At 40.6% G+C, this 24439-nt stretch overlaps 1 protein-coding gene across 3 annotated transcripts in view; it reads right to left on the reverse strand.

Annotated features, from left to right (window-relative positions):
• Positions 1 to 24439, reverse strand: part of pcnt (pericentrin) — a 232774-nt gene that overhangs the window by 45756 nt on the left and 162579 nt on the right. For all 3 annotated transcript variants that reach the window (XM_072261173.1, XM_072261172.1, XM_072261171.1), the window contains 4 exons: positions 24138 to 24310; positions 15495 to 15692; positions 10471 to 10638; positions 3306 to 3501 (listed from right to left, as the gene is read on the reverse strand). In XM_072261173.1, coding sequence (XP_072117274.1) covers positions 3306 to 3501; positions 10471 to 10638; positions 15495 to 15692; positions 24138 to 24310 — 735 coding nt within the window. The remainder of the gene's footprint in view (positions 1 to 3305; positions 3502 to 10470; positions 10639 to 15494; positions 15693 to 24137; positions 24311 to 24439) is intronic.

The following is a 24439-nucleotide window of genomic DNA, read 5'->3' on the forward strand; positions in this document are numbered from 1 at the left end:
TAAAAAAGGCAAACAACTGTTTAACTGAGAAGCAAATTATGTATTTAAATGAATACAGAACAAATTAGAACATTACCAATACTATCTGGAATCCACTGTACTTGTCTAGTTCACATTTGAATGCCATAACTAAATCAGTCTTCACTACCGATAGTGATTCCAAGCTCATTGCATGTTCCTGGATTCATTGTCCATGTGAAAATGCAAACGGTTTTGCTGTATACGCTCTGATCTTTCACAACTTTAATTACTGCCATCAAATCCCCTCTAAATCGTCCCCCCCAATCTTCAAGTCTATGCAACTGAACCCCCTTTCCCAAGAATCTTTTTAGTATAAATCCTCTCCACTCTTCCTAAAGTGAAGAGAATTTATACTAAGATAAAAAGTAAAGACCCAAAGACCAGTGTTTTAATGTTTATCAAGACTTCCTTTCTCTTGCACTCCAGCCCTGAGAATGCCATGTACAAACGTTTGTACATTCTTAACTATTCTCACGTCCTGTGAATTCCAACATTTTAGCACGCTGTTCCTGAACCCCCTTTTGACGTGCCTGCTCACTATTTATTTTATCTAGAGATACAGCACAGTAATAGGCGCTTCCATCCCAACAAGCCCACATTACCCATGTGACCAATTAATCTACTAACCCACAATGTCTTTAGAATGTGGGAGGAAATCATTGTTAGATTGGTTTCCATAAGTGTTTCTTTCCTTGTAGTTTAACTTTGTGTTTATTTGTATTTTTATATAATTACCTATATACATGTAATTGTCCCTTCTGCCTTCAAGTGGTTGCGGTTGTTTTTCCCTTTAGCTTGGTTGTAGTTGTGGAAATTGTGTTATTTGAACAGAGCTCATGATTGAGCCCACTTTTTTTTTCTTCCACGGCCTTCTGTCTCTTTGACCAATCAACTTCCCAGCTCTTTATTTCATCCCTCCCTCTCAAAGTTTCACCTATCACCTGGCATTTCTCTCTCCCCACCTTTCCAAACTACTCTTCAGCTTTTTCTCCTCCAGTCCTGCCGAAGGGTTTCTGCCCGAAATGTCGACTGTGCCTTTTTCCTTAGATGCTGCTTGGCCTACTCAGTTCCTCCAGCATTTTGAGTGTGTTGCTCGGATTTCCAGCATCTGCAGATTTTCTCTTGTTTGTGCCATGATTAATGGTGTTCCTCAGGGGTCGGTGCTAAGCCCATTGCTACTTGTCAATGATTTGCAGGAAAATGTATAAAGCATGAATTGCAAGTTTGCAGATGACATTAAAACAAGTGGTGTTGTTGACAGTGAAGATGGTTATCAGGACTCACAGATGAATCTTCATCAGCTGCATAGGTGGGTCAAGGAATGGCAAATTAAGTTTGTTCAGATAAGTACAAGGTGTTGTATTTTGGGAAGACAAATGAAGGTAGGATGCTCACAGTGAATAGTAGGATCCTGAAGAGTGTTGTATAACGGTGACCTATGGTTCTTTGAAAGTTGCATTGCAGGTAGATATGCTAGCGGAGGAGGCTTTTGGATGTTCTCTTGCAGTTGTACAAGATGTTGGAATTGGCATGACTATCAAAATACAGAGAAAAATCTTGTCTTGCATACTGTTCTTACAAATTAGATCATTACACCAAGCATTGAGGTAAAACAAGGTGAAACAACAACAATGCAGAACAAAGTGTAACAGCTACAGAGAAAGTGCAGTGCAGGTAAACAATAAGATGCTAGAGGTAGATTGTGAGGTCAAGAGTCCATCTTATCAGACTAAGGAACAATTTTATAAACTTTTGCAGGCGGACAGAAGCTGTCCTTGAGCCTGGTGGTACAGATTTTCAACCTTCCGTGTCTTGTGCCTGATGGAAGAAGGGTGAAGAGAAAATGTCTGCGGTGGGTGGGCCATTGATTATGCTGGCTAAGATACAGAGACAGTGAGAAGTACAGACAGTCCATGGATGGAAGACAGGTTTCTGTGATGTGCTGAGCTATATCCACTACTCTCTGCAGTATCCTGTGATCCCATGCAGAGCAGCCGCCATACCGAACTACTATGCATCCAGATAGGATGATTTCTACGGTGCATTGTTGAAATTTGAAAGTGTTGATGCAACAAGCCAAATTTCTTTAGCTCCTGAGGAAGAAAATGTGTTGGTGAGCTTTCTTGGCTATGGCATCAATGGGATTGGATAAGGACAGGCGACATGATAGACAGGTATGATGTTCACTCCTTGGAATTTGACACTCTCAACCATCTTAATTTCAACAGCATTGATGTGGTGAGGTTGCATTTGGAATTGGTGTTTAGCTTTGTTCCCCCTGCTATGGGAAAGATGACATTCATCTGGAAAAAGTGCAGAGGGTTTGCAAATTGCAAAGTGCAATTTATAAAGCTGTTGCTAGGACTGAGTTATGGACAGAGGTTGAGCAGATTGGGACTAATGTCAATGGAGTGGAGAGAATGAGGGGTGATATTACAGAGGTGTATGAAATAATTATGGACATAAATAGGATCAATATGAAAAGCATTTTTCCCTGTGTTGTGGAAATCAAGAACTAGAGGGCATGGGACAAAGGTTTAAGGTAAGAGAGGAGAGATTTATTAAGAACCCGAGTGGGCAATTTTTTCACACAAAGAGTGGTCAGTATTTGGAGTGTGCTGTCAAAGGTTGAGGTAGGTTCAGTAACAGCATATAAAAAGTACTTGGATAGGTTCTTGGATATAAAAGATTTTAGACTGGGATATGAGCCAAATGTGGGCACATGGAACTAGCTTAGATGGAAATCTTGGTCAGCGAGGACCAGTAGGGCCAAAGGGCATGCTTCTATTCTCTATTATTTTATGACTGTATATTTTCACTCTGCACTTAGCCTGCTACATCTGACAACAGGAAAATGATCTACACTATGCAATACATTGATAAATATTCACCAAAATACTGAATCATAAATATTTAAAATATTTATGGTGAGGGCACAAATATAAAGAATTAACCTTCCTAATAAGACGGCAGTTAAGAAATACCTAAATAAGTAATTTGCACCCATTTCCCAGAAAATAATGATTAAAGTTACAATAATATTCATGGAGCCCAATTATGGAAGGTAGGAAGAAAATAAAAGAATGGAGGAGGAAGTGGTCTTGCTACCCATTTTAGGAGGAACACGAAAATACAAACAGAACTGGACTAGTACTTGTCAGCTTTCCATGCACTCTGAAGAACTAATAGTCAACCCTGCCATTAATCACTGCTGGCTGGTAAAGACTGAGCAACTTCAGTTTCCCAATTGCTAAACTTGAGATCTTCTGGCTATATAAACATACCTTGCCTGCGTAGTGGCCATTCTTGTTTCTTGGCTTGCTCTTCTGCACAGGTGAGTGTATTCTGCAGCTGCTGCAGCTTTTCTTGGTGTTGAAGGTGTGCCATCTGCAGCTGTGAACGGAGATCCTGCACCTCTGACAGCAAACTGCTTCTGTCCACTGATAAGAGGTCTTCCAGGGCGGATTGTTGCTGTTTCTCCTAAACAGTGAAAGTTACAGGACACAAATACAGATGTGAACTAACTGCAGTCCTTGGACATAACTGTTCCGTCACAAACCTTCCATACACTACACGTTTCTGTAATGTGGAATCTGATTTTGGTTCATCCATAGTGTGAAGTGAAGTGAATGTAATAATAACCTTCATTCCTTTCTTCCTCACCCTGCGCATGCAGTTGGGATAGAGGTGATGGATGGGGAGGGGGGGCAGGAGGAACCAACTTACCTAACGACTTATGGGCAACAACAAAACTAGAAGCTTCGGTACGGGGAGCATTTAAAACTTAGTTAGAATTATTTAGTTTAAAATATAGAGACCAGAATTGTAAACATGTTGATAGGCCACATCTGATTAAAGCAAAGCTTCATGGGGTGTCAGCACATCAGGCACATGGTTTCCTCACTAGCCAGGGTGTGCATGAGAGGTGACACCTGGGCAGTCTCAATGGGCTGAGCTTAAAGAAGTACGTGAAGATGAATAGAAACCACTGGTTTAGCGGTGCAGTCAAAATGGAAATGTTATTGGACAATAGGGACAGTAGCATACCAGAATATGTCACAGAGCTAGAGCACGGAAACAGGCCCTTCTGCCCAACTCATCCATTATGGCCAAATTTTGCCCTCAGGCTAGCTCCATTTGCCTGCATTTGGCCCATAATTCCTCCAAACCTTTCCTATCATGTACCTGTCTAAATGCCTTTACTGTAACTGTACCCACCTCTACAGCTTCCTTTCACAGCTCATTCCATATACTATCCTCTGTGTGGAAAAAGTTGCCCGTTGGATCCCTTTTAAATCTTCTCCCTTTCATGTTACTCCCTATTCAGACTCCCAATCCTGAAGAAAAAGGCAATTACTATTTATCATATTGATGTCCCTGATTATTTTATGAAGTTTTTACAGTCACCGGTCAGCTTCCTGCACACCACCACCCAGCTGATGAGCCACTATTCCCATGGTCCCAGAAACATTCCTGTGAATATTTTCTGCCTATTTTCAAGCTTAATGACATCCTTCCTATATCTGGGCAACTGGAATCGCACCCTATACTCCAAGTGTGGTCTCACCAATGCGGCATGATATCCCAACTCCTGTAGTCAATGACCTGACTGCTAAAGTATCCCAAATACCATCTTTACCATGCTGTCCACCTGTGTCTCTGCCCTAGGTCTCTCTATTCTACAATACTTCCCAGGCCCTGCTATTTACCATCAACATCTTGTCCTGGTTTAACTTAGCAAACTGCAACACCCAATGTTTGTCCGAGTTAAGTTCCTTCTGCCCTTTCTTACCTACTTCCCACTTTAAACTTTGACAGCACTCTTTACTGTCCACTATACCACCAATTATACCACAAACCAACTAATCCTACCAAGTACCTTTTCTTCCAAATCATTAGTATGGATTTCATAGGATTGCTTTTATATTTATATTAACTGTATTTTTTGTTTACTTTTTTGCATTCTATGTTTATTCTGGTTTTTTTTATGCTGCATTAGATCCAAACTAACAATTACACACGTGTACTGAAGAATGACAATAAACAATCCTGAATTTTGAAGATGACACACAACAGTGGACCCAGTACCGATTCTTGAAGCACACCACTGGTCACAACCCTTCACTACCCATCTCAAACTTCTTCCACTAAGCCAATTTTGTATTCCATTGGCTTGCTCACCCTGGATCCCATGTGCTTTAATCTTCAGGGTAAGCTTACAATGTGGGACCTTGACAAAGTCCTAGTTAAAGTCCACATAGTGGATACTTTACTATTTTGTGAAAAACAGTACTGAAATTTGTCTGAGTGACAGTTCTATGGGTAAAGATACTTTGTTAATGAGAGATGTCAGAGGAGAACAGCCAGACTGTTTCAATCTCACAGGAGGGACAGTCACTCAAATAAACACACATTACTACAGTGGTGTGCAGAAAAGGATGAGCTACAGAAGACAACGAACATGCACTCTATGGCCACTTTATTAGGTACATGAGGCACATAATAAAGTAGCCATAGTATTAGCTGGGCTGCTGATTTATATGAATATGCTTGTTCATATGGGACAGAATGATACAAATATAAACAGTAATGCCAGTAGATGGAAGCATTAAATTTCAACAAGATAGATTAAGTAAATGGTCAAATTTGTGACAAAAGGAGTCAGTGCAGGCAAGAATAAGGTCATCTGATTTAGACCTAAAAAGCCTAAACTGAGTACTTTCTAGTTCTGAAGAAGGGTCTGGGCCTAATATGTCGACAATTTTCCATAGATGCTGCCTGACCTGCTGAGTTCCTCCAGTGTTTTGTGTGTGTGTTGCTTTGGAGTTCCAGCAACTGCAGACTTTTTTGTGTTTGTGAGTACTCTCCAAAGCAGAAAGTGTGCAGGTCCAAAATGAAGACGACGTCCACACAGCAAATTCACAAACATGGAGAACAAAGATGAGTACAAGAAGGTAGAATTTATAAATTAGGTCTTTTAGATGTTTCCAATGTACAAAGAGCAATTTTAGGCACAATTTAACAAGGATATTTGAGGCATAAAGATTGCAGTGTAGATTTGCCACAGCAATAATTGGACTCCAGAGTTAAATCATGAGGAGAGATTGCTTGGGGGTTGTATTCCATAAAAGTTTAAAAATTGAAGGGCAGTTTTATCAAAGTTTTCATTGCATTAACAATAAATGATAATTTCACTATCCAATCATTTCTGTTGGATGTCAAGTCTAGAATTAGGAAACACTTCAAAAAATAATCAGTCTCATCAACAATTACCGTAAATTCTGGTGTATAAGCCGACACCCCCCCTCCATTTTCAAGGTTAAAAAAGTGACTTTTTCATGTTACCTTTGTATAAGCCAACCCCTTTTGTAGAGGTTTTTGATTTAACCAGAAAAGATCACAAGATCTCACATGCCGGTACTCAGCTTTGCCGGATGCGGAACCTGGAAATTTTGTGAACCAGCATCTGCTAAGAAAACAGGCCTACACATTGTAGAGCATTATAAGTGACTTCTTAATAAATAAACCAGGAAGGGAAGTTTTGGATTAGGTTCCCAATGGTAAAGAATCCTCTGAAATGTAACCCCCGTGAAACCATTTGGCGCCCATCATAATCTCGTTAAAACATAACACGGGGTGGCAGGATGTGTACGTGTACTCAGTATTGAGTTTGCGACCACCATGTACAAAAGATTAAAATGAATGCGATATGATGCTGGCTTCAAGCTGAAAGTTGTTAATTTTGCTAAAGGAACAAATAATTCTGCAGCTGTAAAGAAGTTTAGTGTAAACAAGAAACAAGTGAGAGAGTGGAGAAAGGCAGAGGACACGCTGACGGAAATGCTAAAGACGAAATGTGCAAACCGTGGGAAAACATGCCAGTGGCCAGAACTGGAAGAAAAAGTTTTAGAGTGGGTGAATCACCAGCGATCGTCGGGGTACATTGTTACCAGAGAAATGATTCGAGTTCAAGAATTGAAATGGGCAGAAAAACACCGTGAGGTCAGCGAAAATTTCAAAGCTGCGCAAAGTTGGTGCACCTGATTTACGAATAGACGCAGTCTTGTGTTGAGACAAAAAGCAAAGATTGCTCAGAAGTTGTCGAGCGACCTGGAGAATAAGATTACGGCCTTCCAATCGTTTGTAACCAAACATCGAAAGGCACATTCTTACTCGCTCTCACAGATTGGTTACATGGATGAGACACCAATGTTCTTTGATTTTGCTGGCAACCGCACTGTCAACCAGAAGGGGGAGAAAACAGTCCTGGTCAAAACAACTGGACACGAGAAGCAACATTTTACTGTCATGTTAACGTGTATGGCTGATTTTTAAGAGGAAAACATTCCCAAAGAAAGAAAAATTCCCACAGGGTGTTGTTTACGTTCAAGAACGTGGCTGGTTGGTTGAAGTTGGCTGAAGTGGGTTAAAGAGGTGTGGCGTCGACATCCCGAAGGTTTCAGGAAGGAAAAGTCACTACTTGTCTGGGACATGTTCAAAGTGCACTTGTCAGGTGAGACAAAACCAGCATTGAAAGCTGAAAATATGGACATTGCAGTTATCTCCGGTGGTTTGACATCCGTGCTCCAGCCACTAGATGCGAGTTTAAACAAACCACTCAAAGAATTCATGCGTCGACAGTGGAACGAATGGATGATATCTGGAAATCAGTCATTCACTCCAGTGGGAAATATGAGGGCCACATCTCTAGCTACAGTTTGCGAGTGGGTAGTGCAATCGTGGGAGGAAATGAAGGCCGAGTGCATTGTGAAGGCCGTCAAGAAGTGCAGCATCAGCAATGCTTTGGATGGCACTGAAGATCATTTGCTTTGGGAAGACGATGATGGAGATTTGGCAGCCAGTAAAGCTGCAAATGATGATGTTGAAGCAGAAATTGACAATCCTTACGATGATATGGTGACTGCCGAAGAATGGGACGCGATTTTCAGAGAGTCAGATAATGAAGAGTATGAGAGTTTCAAGTTCTGAACGTTTGACGACAACAGTGTGTACAAGTAAATTAAAAAACAGAATGTGTTTTGTAGATCTTTTGTGTAGATTTCATAAGCGTCTGTATTTTCTTTTGTATTTGACTCAAAAACAGCCAATAAATACAACCTGTCTTCCGTGTATTTGTTTTTTCCAAAGTAGGCACCCTCTGTATAAGCTGACCCCCTAATTTTAGGACCAAAATTTCGGGCCAAATTCACAGCTTATACACCAGAATTTACAGTAAGTTTGGAGTCAGCTCCACAGGATCAGGGTGGTAGAAGTCAGACTATCCTTTTACCAATAGCAATTGAAGCTAGTTTGATTATTATAGGAAACATGACAGAAGAGTAAAAACAGAGAATCTGCTTAAGGAAAAAATATTATTGGAAGATAATTCAAGATAGGAGCAGCATGAGGGATCAGCCATCAAGATTACTGCCATAGGTAGTATAAAGAAGCAGTTCAGAGGACTTGATCACCAATCAGAGTCAAAGGTAAAATTCAAATATTCTAGTAGTATTGAAATATAAAAAGCTGCCACGTTTACGGCCGTAGCAACAAGTGGATCAAAGTCCTGCTGTTTTCCCATTTGGATTGAAGGTCCATTCACTTCTAAATGTAACCTGATTGAAAAAAAAGTTTTTACTCTGTCTGTTTGATGCTTACCTCATTGAATTCTGCATCATCCAGGTTATTGTAATATGTAGTGAGGGTATTATCACTGTAGGGAACTTTGACTTTTGATTCTTTCCACTGCTGTTTTACCCACTCCTCCACCATATCCTGTTTATGATTTTTCATTGTACTCATTTTTCATTTTTCCTACTTTACACTGGTTTCCTTTACTACATATGATCAGGAGGGTGCAGTGAAGCACACATAACTTCTGTGACATCATAATGACAAAGTGACAGGACAAGATTATTTCAACTTTCTTAAGTTAAATAAAACTGTGCTTCAAACTGACTGAAATTGTTGAAAAAGGAAAGATCAAGTTAATCCGCCACTACTTTAGGAATTGTGGTTAATGCAATCTTAATTGGCAGCCATTATAACTGAATTCAACAAAGACGCAATTATGCCTATGGTGTAGAATTCTTTAGATAGAAGTTCTTCCAATTTGCCAGTGTAAAACAGAAACATAATTATAAAGGAAATTTCCTGTGAAATCATGACTGCACATTGGGGTGACTTGGAAGGAAAACCCTCATATTTCTGTTTCCATGACAAACTTAACAAAATCAATGCAACTGACTCATGATTTAGTCTGTGTTGAATTATTTTTTCTCTGTCAAGATAATGAAAATAGGTACCAAACTTTGTTTCAATACCTAGACTTAAGCAAAAAGGTAGAGCTTAGGTTCTTAACTAATAATGCTAATATTAGTTTTAGTGACATATTTGTAAGGACTGCCGTAATGCTGGTGGCAATTCTTAAGAGTCTAATAATTCTACCTTTATTCAATTGTTTTATAGGTGTACAACTTGAATTGGGAATCGAAGTTAAGAATTTAAAACTAGGAACTACTTTCACCTGCCACTTGCTGAATTCATACAAATTCTTTTTGAAGCAGAACATTTACAACAATCATCTGTCTCACCATATATTTCTATTATTCTTGCAAAACCAGATATACTCTCAGTGGCTGCTTTATTAGGGACCTCCTATAGTTAATAAAGTAGGCACTGAGTGCATTTCCATTTGCTTGTGGTCTTCTGTTGTAACCCATCCAGTTCAAAGCTCAACATGTTGTTCAATCAGAGATACTCTTCTGCACACCATCTTTGTAGCGCATGTCATTTGAGTTAATATCACTTTCTGTCAGCTTAAACCAGTCTGGCCAGCTCCTCTGACCTCTCTCAATAACAAAATATTTCTGCCCACATAACTGCACCTCACTGAGTGTTTTTTTTGTTTATGAAACATTCTCTGTCAACCCTAGAGAACTGTTGTGTGTGAAAATCCCACGAGATCAGCAGTTTCTGAGATACTCAAACCACCCTGTGTGGCACCAACAAATATTTCACGGACAAAGTCCCTCAGATCACTTTTCTTCCCATTCTGATGTTTGGTCTGAACAACTAAACCTCTTGTCCATGTCTACATGTTTTTATTCATTGAGTTGCTGCGACATGATTGGCTGATTAAAAATTACATGTATTAATGAACAGGTGTATCTAATAACGTGGCCAGTGAGTGTACATTAATGCCACTTACAGTTTTCTCTGCAGCCAAAAAGTAATTTAATTGCACCTGCATAAGTTTATCAGTCTGTTCTTTCAATACAAAAATTGATTAAAACACTGTGAATTTACCAAATCTGTCTTGTATCATGGAAGTTTCAATACAATGAGAGGATTCTTTGACACAGACCACAGCGGTAGAACACGAAGGATGGAGAATGTAAGAGGGGTGGAAAGTGGGAAGATGAAGATGCTAATGTGACTTATGTTCACCTGCTCTTTAAGCATACGTTCAAGCTTCTCAGGCAGGGAGCTCTCTTCTGTAGGTGGGTTCTTCATGTACGAACGCAACTCAGCCAAGAAAGACTGTTGTTCCTGATTGAGGACAGCCTGCACAGCCACAAGTAACTCTCTCCGCCAATCAGTTCTGCTTGCAGAATCCTGTCAAGTAGAAAACGGATGGAAAAAGGAGTCAAGACTTCTGGAAAGGAAATAATGATTGTAACCATGGGTCATGGTAAACATTATAAATAATGACATAAAAACAGAAAATGCTGACAAATACCTGGCAGGTGAGGAAGCATCAGTGGAAAGAAATAATGATTAGTTACAATTATTCACAAGTGCTCTATTCTTTCCCATATATCTGTAGTATCGCGTTTGCAAAAAGAATGGAAATCAAGACTCCACTGCAAATGTGTCTCATCCATTGTTTGTTCCAACTAAGGATGGAGTTAGATTGAAAGCAAAGGCTGAAAACGTGTCAAGGCTGAGCTCCTCCAACGCCTTGTGTGAGTTGATAGGAGCTCTGATGGTTGGGAAACTAACACTTACAAGGAAAAAGAAAGTTCATAACAAATTGGCTAGAAATAGAAGCATTGTAAAGGCTCTATAATTTGTACCAGGGCAGTTTGATAACAAGGGCCATGCTGTTCTCCTTGTGCGCAAGCAAATAAAGTATGATTGAAGAACGAGTGCAAGTTCTCAAGAGTCCAGTTCATCAATGACAAGTCCACAAGCACATTCATTACTTGTGGCTGCCCATCATAATTCTCTGCTCCACTTTTAGTCAGAATGTTTTCATCCTCCACAGATTTCTTCATTGATCTGAAGGAGCTCAACTGAAGCTTGAGAAAAAAACCTATTTCGTTTCACCAAAAGATGTGGTTTTTATTTCACATCTTTCCTGTGCTACCATCTCTTCTGTTAATTAATCGTATCTATCTTTGACCTAATCATTCTTCATTTTACTTCCTCTCTTTTGATTTCCTGAGCTCTGTACTTGCCTCAGCCCAGTTACATCTTTAACATTTCTGCAGTTTTAGTAATTAAACATTGACATTAAATATAAATTCTCATTTTCTTCTTTTCCTGATGCTGGGTTTCACTAAATATTTGCAGCATTTTCTACTTCTTTGCCCAATTCAGTTATCAGGATACTTTCAAATGTACACAAATCAGGAATGGTTATAGATTCATATAGTCATATAAAAGTGCAGCACAGAAACAAGGCCTTTGGCCAATCTCATCCATGCCGAACCATTTAAAGTGTCTAATCCCATCAACCTGCAACCAGACCATAGCCCTCCTACCCATATACATATACAAACTTGTCTTAAAAGTTGAAATCAAAATCGTATCCATCACTTGCTCTGGCAGTTCGTTCTACACTCTCACCACTCTCCAACTGAAAAAGTTTCCCCTCAGGTTCCCTTTAAACATTTCACCCTTCACTCTTAACCCATGACCTCTGGTCTCACCCAACGTCAGTGAGGAAAAGCCTGCTTGCATTTACCCCATCTATATCCTTCATAATTTTGTATACCTCTATCAAATCTCTTCCCAATCTTCTATGTTCCAGGGAATAAAGTTCTAATCTATTCAATCTCTCCAATCCTGGCAACATTCTTGTAAATTTTCTCTGTACTGTTTCAACTTTATTTACATCTTTCCTGTATGTAGGTGACCAATAATATCCCAACTCCTGTAGTCAATACTTTGATTCATGAAGGCCAATGTGCCAAAAGCTTTCTGTACGACTCTATCTACCTGTGATGGCACTTTCAATGAATTATGCACCTGTAATCCAAGATCTCTGTTCTATCGTACTCTTCTGTGCCCTGTTGCTCACTGTCTAAGACCTACCCTGGTTGGTCCTTCCAAAGTGCAACGCCTCACACTCGTCTGCATTAAATTCCATCTGACATTTTTCGGCCCATTTTTCCAACTGCAAACTTTGATAGTTTTCCTCCCTGTCCTACAACCTCAATCTTGGTGTCTTCCGCAAATTTGCTGATTCAGTTAACCACATTATCATCCAGACCGTTGCTATAAATGACAAACAACAATGGACCCAGCACTGATCCCTGTGGCACTTCACTAGCCACAGGCCTTCAGTCAGAGAGGCAACCATCTACTACCATTCTCTGACTTCTCCTGCAAAGCTAATATTTAATCCAATTTATACTTCATCTTGAATGCCAAGTGACTGAACCTTTTTGACCAACCTCCCAAGTGAGACCTTGTTAAATGCCTTGCTGAAGTCCATGTAGACAACATCTACTGCCTTGCCTTCATCAACTTTACTGGCAACATCCATGAAAAATTCTAAGATTGGTTAGACGTAACCTAAAACACAGAGCCACAGACTATCCCTAATCAGTCTCTGTCTATCCAAATACTCATACATCCGGTCCATTAGAATACCTTCCAATAATTTTCCCACTACTGATGTCAGGCTTAACAGTCTTAAATTTCCTGGTTTATTCTTAGAGCCTTTCTTAAACAGTGTAACAATATTCACTATCCTCCAATCCTGCAGTACTGCACCCTGCAAATTCTGCACTTAACTTCCAGAATCCAAAGGAACACCTTGTCAGGTCCTGGGGATCTGTCCACTCTAATTTGCCCAAGTACAGCAAACACCTCCTCCTCTGTAATCTGCATAGGGCCCATGACCTCGCTGCCACTTTCCCTCAGTTCTACAGATTATGTGTCAGTCTCCTGAGCAAGCACAGATGCAAAAAGTCTGTTTAAGATCTCCCCCATCTCTTTTGGCTCCAAACATGGATTACCATTCTGATCTTCTAGAGGACCAATTGAGCCCCTTGCGATCTTTTTGCTCTTAACGTATCTGTAGAAACTCTTGGGATTCTCCTTCACCTTTTCTGAAGGGCAACCTCATGCCTCCTTTTAGCCCTCCGGATTTCTTTAAGTGCTCTCTTGCATAAGTACCTCATTTGTTCCTACCTGCCTACACCTGCTATGCACTTCCTTATTTTTCATAATCACGGCCTCAATATCTCTTGAAAACCAAGAGACATCCTTGAATTTTATTTTGACAGCCATATACAAGCTTTGTCCTCTCAAAGTTTCAGTTTTAAAGGCCTCCCATTTACCAAGTACATCTTTGCCAGAAAACAGCCTGTCTCAATCCACACTTCTCAGATCCTTTCTAACAGCAAAATTGGCCCTCCTCCAATTTAAATCTCAAATTAAGGATCAGACCTATCCTTATCCTCTTCCATAATTACCTTGAAACTGATGACATTATGATCACTATAAGCAGTGTTCCCCTACACAAACTTCTGTCACCTGCCCTCTGTCCCTAATAGGAGATCTAGTATCACACTCTCTCTGGTTGGAACTTCTACATACTGATTAAGGAAACTTTCCTGAACACATATGACAAACTCTATCTCATCTAGACCTTTTACAGTATGAGAGTCCCAGTCAATTTGCAGAAAAAGGGAAACTTTTAGCTTATGGTGGCTAATTTCATTGTAAGCAAGCATAAATGCAGGAGTTGATGCTTCAGTGACCAGGGTTCTATCCTAGCAATCAGTGCTCTTTGAATAAAGTTTTCAATTAAGCAAGCTGTATTATTACTTGTGAGGAGTCTCATCTGCACTGGGAGAATCAAATGCTGACCAAACAGTTCCTTGTGACCACTTGGGTTTGCTGTCCTCAAGCTAACTAGGGTGGACAAATCCCCAGGACCTGACAAGGTGTTCCCTTGGACTCTGTGGGAGTTAAGTGCAGAATTTGCAGGTTGAGGTACTGCAGGATTGGAGGATAGCGAATATTCTTCCGCTGTTTAAGAAAGGCTCTAAGAAAATATGCATCCTTTCTAATTCCTTCACAATACAGGTTTCATCAAACTGTTTCTCATCGTATTTTTCTCATAATGGGTGCCACGCTAGTGTAGCAGTTAATGTGATACTACTACACCTCAGGGCTTCAAAGTTCGGAATTCAACTCCGGCACCATCTGCATGGAGTTCTTACGTTCTTCACGTGACCGCATGGGTTTCCTTCGGGTATTCCAGTTTCCTCCCACAGTCCAAAGACATACTGGTTAGTAGGTTAATTGGTCATTGTAAGTTATCCTGTGATTAGGCTAGGGTTAAACAGGTGCGTTGCTGGGCAGTGCAGCTCACTGGACTGGGAGGGCCCGTTCTGGCTGAATCTCTAAAACCCCCTCCCCTCTATCTTTGGGATTCTAAATGAAACCATGGCTTCTGGGGAGACTTTTACACTAAGGAAAGTTGACATTTAGAAGCAAGTTGAAACAGTAAGGTGGGTAGGATCCGATAAAGAGAAAAATCTAACTGTGGAAGAACTATTAAGCATTTGACATGCTAAAGATTCCTCTCATTGTATATTTCTCTACCTATTCAAGCTTAATTGTGGCAAGCAATGTGGCTGGTAATTTATAGTTAATATCACATGATGATTTTCAGGACTGACTAAAACAAAAACTAAATTCACAATTAAACTTGTTTGGTTCATAATGTGCAGCTGATTTTTGAATAGTCTTGGGGAAATAAAAACAGCAATATCGAAAAACAAAGGAGTTAATAATGCTGAAAGGCTACTGGAAGAGAAAAGCTCCAGTATTGGCTCATGCATTAGAGCTGGGAAAAATGTATACTTACCTAACTTCTAAAAGTGGTACCTTTCCCTGATTAGGGTCCTCTGCTTAAAATCATAGTAATTGTGGACCCCACCCCATTTAAGTGTAAACACAAGAGACTCTGCAAAGCTGGAGATCCAGAGTAATACACAGAAAATGCTGGAGGAACACAGCAGGTCAGGTGGCATCTATGGAAAGGAATAAACAGCCAACATTTTGGGCCGAGACCTTTCATCAAGACTGGGAAGGAAGGGGGAAAGAATGTCCCCTCATTGAAGTTGTGGTGTGTTTTCTAAGCAACGACAAGAAAGACAAAAGTATTCCCATGCCTTGGACCATGTTAGGTTTTGGCACACGTTGCCACAATAATTAGCTAAATTTACCTCATCAAACTTGTTCAGTGCCTTAGAAAGCAGGTCCTTCAACAGCTGAATTGTATCAAGTAATCCCTCTTTCTCTTGTTGCCATTCCTCCATTGTTTTACTGGAGACAGACACAAGCTGAGATCCACGGAGGTGCGAAGGCCTTTCTGTTAGTGCAAGTACACGGCAACCTTCCTCATGCACTTGCTTCAGCAATGCCTGATGGGAGAAAGAAATGTGCAGACTTCAATCTCAACAGCAAAAAAAATGATGGAAATTGTTCAAATTAAATACTTGATACGAGACCCCTGAAATGAAATTTTATGATTGGAAGGAAAGGCACAGATTAAGCTACATGATGTAGTCACAATTTGTTTGCTTGGATAGAAAAATTAAAATGCTTGGTATAAAATGAGCATGTTCTATTAATCTTCAAAAGGACAACTTAACATCAGTGCCCAAGAGCAGGGAGAGCTGTGTTAACGACTATCATCTAGTAGCACTCACATCTTCAAGAGGTTAGTTATGGCTAGAATCAACTCCTGTATAGGCAGGGACCTGGACACTTTGCAATTTGTCTATTGTCACAATAAGTCTACAGTGGAAGCGATCTCACTGGTTCTTCACGTGGCCTTGGACCTCCTGGACAATACTAACATCAGGCTGCTGTTCATTGACTACAGCTCAGCAATTAACACAATCATTCCTACAGTTCTGATCAAAAAAGCTCCAAACAATGTACTGCCATGGCATAACAAATTTGACAACATATGCCAATGATATTAAAACTCATTCTGATTCTGAAGCATACATTCTTCCAGCAATTGACTCAGAAGAATTCAAAGTAAATTATCAAAGTGCATATATCATCATATACAACCCCCAGGTTCATTTTCTTGCAGGCATTCCTAATAAATTCAATGAAAAACTGCACCGAACAGGATGGACAACCAACCAGTGTGCGAAAGACAACAACTGTGCAAATACAAGAAAGAAAGGAATAATAGTAACAATAGTAGCAGCAGATATCAGAAACATGAGATGAAGAGTTATCGAAAGTGAGTCCGTAGATTGTGGGAACAATTCAGTAATGGGGTGAGAAAAGTTATCCCCTCTGGTTCAAGAGTCTGATAGCTGAGGGGTAATAACTGTTCCTGAACCTGGTGGGGTGTGTCCTGAGGCCCCTGTACCATCATCTTGATGGTGGCAGTGAGAAGGGAGCATGGTCTGGATGGTGAGGGTCCTTGATGATGGATGCTGTTTTCCTGCAACAGGGCTCTGTCTGACGTGCTCTATGGTGAGGAAGGCTTTACCCATGATGGATTGGGACAAATCCACTACTTTTGTAGGATTTTCCATTCAAGGGCATTGGACAGCAGTTCATGATTCAACCAGTCAATATATATTCCACCGTACATCTATAGAGTTTGTCAAAGTTTTAGATGATATACCGGATCTTCACAAACTTCCAAGAAAGTAGAGGCGCTGCCATGCTTTCATCATATTAGCACTTATGTGCTGGACACAGGATAGATCCTCTGAAATGATAACAGAGGAATTTGAAGTTGCTGATCCTCTCCACCTCTGATCTCCTGATGAGGACTGGCTCATGGACCTCCAGTTCCCTCCTCCTGAAGTCAATAATCAGATCCTTGGTCTTGCTGACATTAAGTTAGAGGTTGTCGTTATGGCACCACTCAGAAAGATTTTCAATCTCCCTCCGATATGCTGACTCATCACCACCTTTGATTCAGCCAGTGACAGCAGTGTCATCAATAAACTTAAAAATGGCATTGAAGCTGTGCTTAACCTCACAGATGTAAGTATAGTGAGTACAGAAAGGTGCTAAGCACAAAGACTTGTGATACACCTGTGCTAATGAGATTGTGGAGTAATGTTTTTGCCAATCTGAACCGACTGTGGTCTGTAACTGAGGAAACAGAGAATCCAATTGCACAATGAGGTATTAATGGCATGGTCTTGAAGGTTTTTGCTTAGTTTTGAGGGGATGACAGTATTGAATGCCAAACTATAGTTGATGAAGAGCGTTTTGATGTATATATCTTCATAGTTCAGATATTGAGTGAAGAGCCAATGAAATGGCATCTGTTATTATTGTGTTGGTAGGCAAACTGCAGTGGATCCATGTCACTTCTCAGGCAGGAGTTAATATGTTTCATCACCAACCTCTCGATGCACTTCATCACAGTGAATGTAAGTGCTACTGGACAATAGTTATTGAGGCAGATTACCACATTCTTCAGTGGCACAGGTATAGTTGAAGTCTGCTCAAAGTTGGTGGCACTTCATTCAGGCTTCTGCAGTGAGAGGTTAAAGATAATCGGTGGACACTCCAGCCAGATGATCAGCACAGGTGCTTAGTACTCAGTCAGGTCCCGCCTGGGCTGAACGTTTTCTGTGGGTTCACCTTCCTGAAGGATGCTATCACGTCAGACTGAAATTACAATGTCATCGGGGCCAGAGGAGTTCATGAACGCCTCTGCAAGTCTTTTGTGAGAGAATAAATGTAACTGAAAGGTTAATTAATACAAGCAAATCCACAATTTGTACATGGGTATCTAACCTAAACTGAACAGATGCCAAGAAAATGATCACTACTCTTAATGACATTAATATGAACTTCCAAAAGGCATTTCGATGAAGCGCAACATGAAAACTCATGGTTTTAACAGCCAATGGCAGTACAGGTACAAAGTTAACTGCAGGACAGAAATGTACCACTGGACGGTAAATACAGGTATTCAGACCACTGCTTTGTTTGATATACAGAGTCAAGGCTGTACAGCTGAGAAACAGGTTTTTCAGTCCACCACGACCATGCTGCCCTTCTTACCCATCAATGCTAATCCCATTTACTTGCATTAGGATCATATCCTTCTATGCCTTGCCTAGTTAAATCTCAAAATGTTTCTTAAATATAGTAATTGTATCCCGCCACCACCTCCTCCTCCAGCAGGGTGTTCCAGATATCAATTACTTTGTGTAAAAAAACTTTTGCCTCAGATCCCCTTTAAAACTCCTTCCTTTCACCTTTTGTTTTTGATACCTCCAACCATAGCAAAAATGATTCTGACTACCTGTCCTAGGTATTACGCTTCCCTTAATCTTATATACTTTCTCAGGTCACTCATCCATCTCCTTGAATGAAAACACCCCAGGCTATTTAATAGCTAGAATCCTCCAAGTCTGCCATATCCTCTGAATCTCTTCTTCACTCTCTCCAGCACACCCATAGCTTCCCAATGGACTGGTAATCAGAACTGCACACTACACTGTAGCCTAAACTAGTGCAACATAACGTCCTTACACCTTATATTCCAACCTACAAAGGCAACCTTGCGATATACCTTCTTAACAACCCTATCTAGCTGTGCTGTGCCTTTGGAAAAGCCCCAAGCTCTCTCTGTTCATCAACATTTTATGTGCCCTACCATTTACTGCATATATTTGACCCTTATTTGACTTTCCAAAAATGTATCACCTTGCATCTTGGCCCTGGGTATCAGTGGCATAATTTCAAATTGACCAGGGAACAAAAATCACATAAAAATAGTAGCTATGACATCATTAGTAATGCACATCAAAAGGCCATAGACAAACTGATGAAATAGGCAGGCATATGCCACCTGCAATTTAATACCAAGTATCAAGCAATGACAACTGAGGATGAATGTAAACTAATCTTTGATCATGTCAGGACATTGAAAACAAAGCCCCCCCCCCCCCCCCCACCAATAAGACAGGGCATTTTATTAAACAAAAGAAATCAAAATTCACATCTCTGAGAAGTTCTAAATGGAACACTGGGTTCAGGGTTGGGCAAGTATAGGGTGAAGGTACTATGAAGGTTCAAGACATGAGGAACTTTATGAACGGAAAATGGGAAAAAAAATGAAGACTTTGATAGAGGTGGCTTCAGTAATACAAAATATAAAAGCTGTTCGAAGTGGAAGGCAGGTCAGCAATTAGAAGGAAAGATTCAGCAGAAGAAAATGGAAATTGGAGAGCTTTTAGCCCATCACTGGCTGAAATACTGCTGAAGTATTTACATTCTAATTTCTCAAAGAAGGATATCTGTGGAAATAAAAGGTTAAGTTGACATTTCAGGTCAAAACTCTGCATCAAGACAACTTGAAAGGGAATTAGATATCCATTCCAAGGAGGAAAATGTGCACAGCTATGGAGAAGGGGGCAGCAATGTAAATATGTTGATAGCTTTACCAAAGAGAAAGCTTCCTTTTAGGCTCATCCAGCTAAGATTCCAATAAAAAACATCAACTACAGAAGTACATATACAACACAAGGACCTTTACAGTACTAATTACAAATCTCTGAATCTGGCTTTGACAAGAAAATGACAAGCAATTTCGGGGCCTTTTTCCCCAACAAGTCGAGCTAAATAAAGACCATTCCAAAACAGCTGCCTACCAAAATAGCTAGATTAATTTTAATAAACCAGATTATCAGTACTATTTTGTGTTCATTGTGCCAACAGTTTGACCTTCAGCAGAATTAATTCCTTTCTGGAGCCCAGTTCCAAACTGACAAACAAATTGATATGATGACAAATGTGGGTTTAAAATAAGAAAACCACAGATCAATAAGCAAAGGAACCAGGACAACATCCAATTACACTTGCCCTGATATGAATGCAATGGAAAACAAAACTGCAACAGAAGCACTTTCAGTGAATTGCATCCATATTCCCTATCACTAATTTGTAAAAATAATTCCTAGGTAACATGTTTACTTATTCCACGCTTTATTGCTTTAAAGTGTGCATTCTTAAAGGTAGAGTCAAGGAGCACATAATGTCCAAGCCAATCAATTAGTACCCATAATTACACAGAAAAACTCAAGATGATCTGCTATCAACCATCCAGAAATCCAAATGGTTTGAAATCCAGCTCACCAGGTAATCCTTGGCATACTCTCCACCCACTGAGAGATCTCTGCCACACTTTCCCAATCTACACACCAGAGCCCTAGTCCCACACTGCTTGTCTGCTGAGCAGATTCCAGGTTCCAGTGGTTCCTTAAAACATGTTTCCTTAGTTGGCCATGCTCTGTTAACAGGTTCGCAAAATTATTATTGTATACATTTAAAAATGTGAATTAAAATTGTGTGAAGTATTAATAAAGTCACATCCAATAGTCAGGAAAATCTGTTCATCGGGCACAAAGTTTATGAGTATCGTATAACAGTGATTTCCACACCCACAGACTTCCATGCTTTGGTGATTCAAGTGCTCATACAAATCCTCCTTAATGCTGGGAGCTCTGATAACATCTCAGCTAGAGCATTTGGGACTGTATCTACCTCTAGGTGAAGATATTTTTCCTCAAATACACTGTAAATTTCCTAAGCTTCCCTAAAATCTATGCATATTACTTTCAGATACGTTTGCCATTGTGCAAAAACTTCTACGCTATACACGCTATCTATGACACTCAAAATTATACATACCTGTACCAAATTTCTCCTCTCAGCTTCCTCTGATGCAAAGAAATCACACCCAGTCTATCTGGTCTCCCCTCATAACTGGAGCATTCCATCCCACATAACATTCTGGTGAATCCACACTGCAGATATCTCATCTCTCCCAGAAGTTCCGCGAGTCTCCCGCATATCGATTGTGGCTCCCTGACGCCCGGAAATTATATACAATATCCCAGAAATAGATTTTTTTGAGAGGGAGAGTGAGCATCCTGATTGGTCTCTCTTCGTGCTAAGAGTAGTCCCCAACCACTGGGCTGCAAGGAAGCAATATGATTTGGCGATATGAAACGATATGAGTCAGCTGCACCTTTCCTCATTCCGTCACGTGCTGTTGAATTTTAACGCACACGAGGTCATCAGTGACCCAACACGTGCAAAGGAATGGGTCCGTGACCCAAATTGTGACTGTCCCCGGTGAATCACCCATGTCAGCGCGGGGAAAAGATCAGCCCCTCGAGTTTGCAAATGACAGCGGGCTGAAAAGTATATTTGACATAACATCTCTGCCGGCATTCTGGATCAAAGTCAAGGCTGAACATCCTGAGATAACCATGAAAGCACTGAAAACATTGCTTCCATTTCCAACATTTTTCTGCGAAGCGGAGTTTTCTGCAATGAATGCAACGAAAACTAAATTGCAAAATAGACTGGACATAAGGAACCCCCTTCGCGTATCACTGCCTCCCATCACCCCTCGATAGAACCGCCTTGTTGCAGGAAAACAAGCCCAGGGCTCCCATTGATTCAGTGATATTGGTGTGTTACAATGATTTTATATGTTCATATGAGGAAAATATGCGCTGTGTGTTTAATATCCAAACGTTACTTAAAATGTTATGATGCTATTGACTTATAAGTGACTTATAATTCAGTGGTCCCCAACCTCTGGGCCATGAAGAATACAGTGATGGCTGGAACGCACCCAGCACACCTTTAAGAAAAAAGCCGAAATAAACAAGCTAATTAATTAGGTGCCTCCCGCCACGTAAATGTCGGCCCAGATCAGAGGTGATTGCCGATTGCGTCGTCTCTGATCTGGGTCGACATTTACGTGCCGGGCGGCACCTAATCAATTAGCTTGTTTATTTCGGCTTTTTTCTTAAAGATGTGCTGGGTGCGTTCTGGCTACTGCTGTACCGCTGCATTCTTCGCGGCCCGGAGGTTTGGGACCACTGTTATAATTGACTGATCACTACATTCATGCGAGGAAAATATGTGCTGTCTTTAATATTAAATTCGTTAGATAAACCCCTTTAGAAACGAAATTGAGTGTATTAACCATTTGACTTATAGTTGACTTACCACCTATATTCCAGTGCCGTTTAACACCCGTCCACGGTGCAAAACAGGTTGGGGACCCCTGATTTAAACTAGCTGGCTCGCTGTCAAGGAGCTACGCTATTTATGTCCTACGTGATGATGCCCAACTCCCTGTAGACTTGCTTAAAGTTGTAATAGAATAAACATGATAATAAGATATAATAAGTATATATTTTAATGTCACATTTCCTGCATATACCCAACTTGGTTTATAGATTAGACAAAAATCACTAAGCAGAGTATTACATACACCCTTAGAGGTCGACAGGGGGGGGGGGGGGGGCGGGGGTGCTACCTCCGTGAAATGAGTTTTTGCAGGGTGGGATGTCTACACTGCACCCTCTGCAATGCAGTCATGTCTTTCCTATTGTGTGGTGACTGAAGCAGAACATAATACTGCAGCTGTGGCCAAAGCATGGTTTTATATAGTTGCACCATGACAGTCCTGTTCTTATATTTTAATGAAGGTCAGTGCCCTCTGCATCCAATTACATAATTAACTTTCAAATTAAAGGTTATTCTCATTCAACCTTGCACATGTACACAGCTAAATGAAACAACCTTCCTCTGGGACCAAAGTGCAAAACACAGTACATAGCACGGAAATTTCAGCATATAGGTTTCCAGTAAGATGGACACTTGGACACAGCAGCTTCTACAGGGCCAACCAAAGGTGTTACCTTTGTTTAAACATATTTTTTTAATGATCATAAGACCTTGCTGCACATTAAGAACTTTAAGTTCTGCAGGTCTACCCTACCAGCGAGTTGCTCGCTGGTGGAGAAAATGAAGGAGTTGACCTGCTACAGAGAGGCATCGGAGTCGGTGTGCGAAGCAATCGTCTTAGTTGTTTTTCATGTGATCGCAAAACCCTGTTGGACATGATAATATGGAATGTTGCAAGCCTGATTCACTGGTTTGTTGGCAGGACCAACAGCGGGGAAACTACATGGTCTTTGTCACAGCGAGGATTGGGCCTCAAGCTGCGGTATCACCTGTTTGAGCCGTCCAGGAGAGGAGCGGAGTCTGTACCGGAGGCAGCGTGGTGCAGTGTCCACACTAGCGTTGGTGTTGTCCTCCAGTGTGTTTGGTGGAAGACGAGGCTTCAAGCCAGTGTTGCCTGTTTCCAGTCGCTGAGAGATGGTGCCAGAGGCGGTGTTTGCTCGGCAGAAGACAAGCTATATTGTATTCGACTGCAGACTGCTGCAACATTCATGGACTTGGGAACTTGGACTAATAGATATTTTTTATATAATTGTATTTTACTGCTATCTGTATACGTACTTCGTGCTGTGCATCACTGTTGGCACGGCGTTTTGCACCTTGGCTCTTGAGTAACACTGTTTCACTTGGCGGTATTCATGTATGGTTAACTGACAATTAAATTTGAACTTAAAATAAAATTAACACAATAATAACAAAAATATTGTAAAGATGCATGTTAATAAAGTGTATATATGACATATAGTTAAATATACAACTATAATGCTACTGGCATTGTCAAAAATAATGTGTACTGGGAGGTAGTAGGGTGTTCACAAGTCTCACATCCTGGGGGACAAAGCTGTTACTCAGCCTAACAGACCTTGTTCTTATACTGTGGTACCTTACGTCTGATGGTTGGAGGTCAAAGAGATTGTGGGAAGGATGGGAGGGGACTTTGATAATGCTGAGAGCTTTAATCCAATTGGCCAACTTGCCACAGATCCCCTGAGCTTTTGGAGCAGCCTTCCATATGGACTTCTGTCAAAGGACTCACTGGAGTCCACATACACTATATAAACCACTGTGCCTATTCAATATTGTGAAGTTAAAAGACTGACCTGTAGCTGTGCAGAAGGCACTTCCTCAGCAGGCAGTGCGTCTTCTCTTGCATGACTATCTGCATCTACCAGTGCAATTCCACGACGTTGTAGATACTCAACAAAACTATTATCCAGACGTTCTGTGGTTTCAAGCTCCTGATTTAGCTTTGCTCCTAGATCCAAACTTGTACCTGTGTAAGGAAAATTAATCAATAGATTTTTTTCAACTCATTCTTTCTGTCACAGCTAAAATGTTATTAATTTCTTACGAGAACCCAATTCAACCATGATAAAGAAGGGCACAAACAAGAGAAAATCAG

The sequence above is a fragment of the Mobula birostris genome, chromosome 6, assembly GCF_030028105.1.
Source record: "Mobula birostris isolate sMobBir1 chromosome 6, sMobBir1.hap1, whole genome shotgun sequence".
NCBI classification, from domain to species: Eukaryota; Metazoa; Chordata; class Chondrichthyes; order Myliobatiformes; family Myliobatidae; genus Mobula; species Mobula birostris.